The 3,140-nt window shown below is 44.7% G+C and overlaps 1 protein-coding gene across 2 annotated transcripts in view; it reads left to right on the top strand.

Annotated features, from left to right (window-relative positions):
• The window catches only part of DHTKD1 (dehydrogenase E1 and transketolase domain containing 1), a 56,784-nt gene that overhangs the window by 30,617 nt on the left and 23,027 nt on the right, over positions 1 to 3,140 (top strand). For both annotated transcript variants that reach the window (XM_017529869.2, XM_017529871.2), the window contains exon 10: positions 218 to 357. In XM_017529869.2, the coding sequence (XP_017385358.1) occupies positions 218 to 357 (140 nt within the window). The remainder of the gene's footprint in view (positions 1 to 217; positions 358 to 3,140) is intronic.

The raw sequence follows: 3,140 nt of genomic DNA, 5'->3' as shown, positions 1-3,140 counted from the left end.
GCATGGTGGCACGTGCCTGTAATCCCAGCTACTTAGGTGGCTGAGGCAGGAGAATCACTTGAACCCTGAGGGGCGGAGTTTGCAGTGACCCAAGATCGTGACACTGCACTTCAGCCTAGTGACAGAGTGAGACTCCGTCTCAAAAAATTAGAGTCACCACGCCTTATTATTACGTTATTTATGGGAATCTGATTTTTTTTTTTCTTGCTTGCTTAAGGTTTTAATGTTCGTCTAAGTGGCCAAGATGTTGGCCGTGGAACTTTCAGTCAAAGGCATGCAATGGTGGTTTGCCAGGAGACCGATGACACCTACATCCCCCTGAACCATATGGACCCGAATCAGAGGGGGTTTCTAGAGGTGAGATGTTTCTATAGCTTCTGTAAAATCCAGGTGCCGACGATTACTGTTCAAGGCTTCTTAGAACAAGTAGGAACAAGGGCTGGCAACTTTGGGTTCAGTACTTTTAGAAGTAAAGGGGTGCTGAACGGGTGGTTGAGGCAGGTCTGTCAATTTGGGGTGGAAGTAACCCACTGGAGAATAGGCTGGAGCTCCCTTAGGCTGGTGACATATCTGTAATCATGTAAATGTCAAATGGATGTGCATTTTGTCAACTCCAAGTTGACATTATCATCTGCATATTACTGTAATTCATTAAAATCAGTCAAAGATGTAGATAAGTCGATATTCCTTGCCTACCTAAGGAAAGCAAAATCACACATCCTCAAGGTTACCTGTTCCCTAAGGTGTGATAGGCATGACGAGTGTACATAACCATGTATTTATTTCTTTCTTTTTTTTTAGAGACAGTCTTGCTCTGTTGCCCAGGCTGGAGTGCACTGGTGCCATCTTGGCCCTCTGCAGCCTCCACCCCTCAGGCTCAAGGGATCCTTATGCCTCAGCCTCCCAAGTAGCTGGGACCATGAGCACAAGGTGCCATGCCTGGCTAATTTTTAGTAGAGATGGGGTTTCACCGTGTGGCACAAGCTGGTCTTGAATTCCTGGCCTCAAGCAGTCCACCTGCCTTGGCCTCCCAAAGCGCTGGAAGTATAGGTGTGAGCCGCTGCACCCAGCCATATACAACCATGTATTTCTGTGTGGCAGCCTCTGTGCCCTTGTATCGTAAGGGCAGTAGGAGTTTCTTCATTTATTTCTCTCCAACAGTTATTCAAGTGCCTAGCACATAATGTTTATGAAAATAACCTACTCCTTAAGATAAGCTGAGCGTGTCATCTTCTTTCCTACTCTAGCCATTAGTTTGAAAACACCATCTTGAGTTACTGACACCCTATAAAAAATTCACTTGGTGGCCGGGCGCGGTGGCTCATGCCTATAATCCCAGCACTTTGGGAGGCTGAGGTAGGGGGGATCACAAGGTCAAGAAATTGAGACCATCTTAGCCAACATGGTGAAACCCTGTCTCTATTATGCAAAAATTAGCCAGGCATGGTGGTGTGTGCCTGTAATCCCAGCTGCTAGGGAGGCTGAGGTGGGAGAATCGCTTGAACCCTGGAGGCAGAGGTTGCTGTGAGCTGAGATTGAGCCACGCACTCCAGCCACTGGGCAGCAGAGCAAGACTCCATCTCAGTAACAACAACAAAACATTTACTTGGTAAAAGCCATGTTTTAGGCAGATCACTTAAGGGATGTGGAGTTCATCTTTTCTTTAAGTTAGTCCAAAATCTACCCTTAGATCAAGTCAGATTGGTGAACTAGATTCTGAAATGTTTAGTATTCCCCTACCTCAGATGAGGCTTTCATTGAATTGTGATTTGATACTTATTATCAGTTTTGAATTTTGCTATTTAGAAGGTCCCAATTAAATGCCTTGTGTCTGTTTTGTGGATACTCTTGAAGATTTATTATTTAGGCCAGGTAGGTGGCTGATGCCTGTAATCCCAGCACTTTTAGAGGCTGAGGCAGGCAGGTCATTTGAGGCCAGGAGTTCAACACCAGCCTGTCCAACATGGTAACATGCTGTCTCTATTAAAAATACAAAAATTAGCCAGACATGGTGGTGCACGCCTGTAATCCCAGCTACTTGGGAGGCTGAACCCAGAAGGTGGAAGTAGTGAGCCAAGATTGCGCTACTGCACTCCAGCCTGGGCAACAGAGCGAGACTCTGTCTGAAATAATAATAGTAATAATAATGTATTTTCTAATACTGTGTCCTGCATGTGAAGACCCCAGGAGAAACTCCTGCTTGATCTTGGTAGTCAGAATAGCTGTATTTTCCTGAGCAGTGATCTGCCTTCATTGTCTGTATTGAATTCTGTAACTGACCAGCATTCCCTTATCAATAATGGCTTGTAGGAAGGGACAGAGGCCATGCTTTCTGCGTCATAAGTGAATAGGTCCTTTAAGGTATGTTTTTCCCTCAACTCTATTGTACATCTCAATCTTTGTGTGTGTGTGTGTGTGTGTGTGTGTGTGTATCTGTGTGTCTGTGTGTCTGTGTGTGTATGTGAGTGACAAGGTCCTCCTCTGTTGCCCTGGCTAGAGTCCCATGATGCAATTATAGCTCACTGTAGCCTCCAGCTGTTAGGCCCAAGCAATCCTCCCATCTTAGCCTCTCAAATAGCTGGGACTAAAGGCAAACACCACCACACCTGGCTAATTTTAAATATTTTGTAGATAGGGGTCTCGCTGTGATGCCCAGGCTGGTCTTGAATTCCTGGCCTCAAGCAATCCTCCTGCCTCAGCCTCCCAAAGTGCTGGGATTACAGGTGTGAGCCACCATGCCCAGCCTAGAGAGTTTTTTTTTTTTTTTTTAAATAAAAGCTTTGCTGAGCTATAACTCATAAAATTCAACCTCTCAGTGAGTACACTTGAGCAGTTTGTAGTCTATTCACAGAGTTGTGTAATCATCACCACTATCTAATTTTAGAACATTTTCATTATCCCAGAAAGAAAGCCCATTCCCATTAGCGATCACTGCCCACTCCTTCCTCCCTCCAGCCCCTGGAAACCACTCATTGACTTTTTGTTTCTGTTGATCTGCCTATTTTAGATGTTTCATGTAAACAGAATGGCATAACATGTGACCTTTTGTGACTGGCTTCTTTGACTTGGCGTGATGTTTTTTCAAGGTCCATCCATGCATGTAGCACGTATTAGTACGTCTTTTTTTTTTTTTTTTTTTT

The sequence above is a fragment of the Cebus imitator genome, unplaced genomic scaffold, assembly GCF_001604975.1.
Source record: "Cebus imitator isolate Cc_AM_T3 unplaced genomic scaffold, Cebus_imitator-1.0 Scaffold61, whole genome shotgun sequence".
NCBI lineage: Eukaryota > Metazoa > Chordata > Mammalia > Primates > Cebidae > Cebus > Cebus imitator.
Note: the sequence above shows the minus strand (reverse complement) of the source record. Positions and strands in the feature narration are given on the sequence as shown.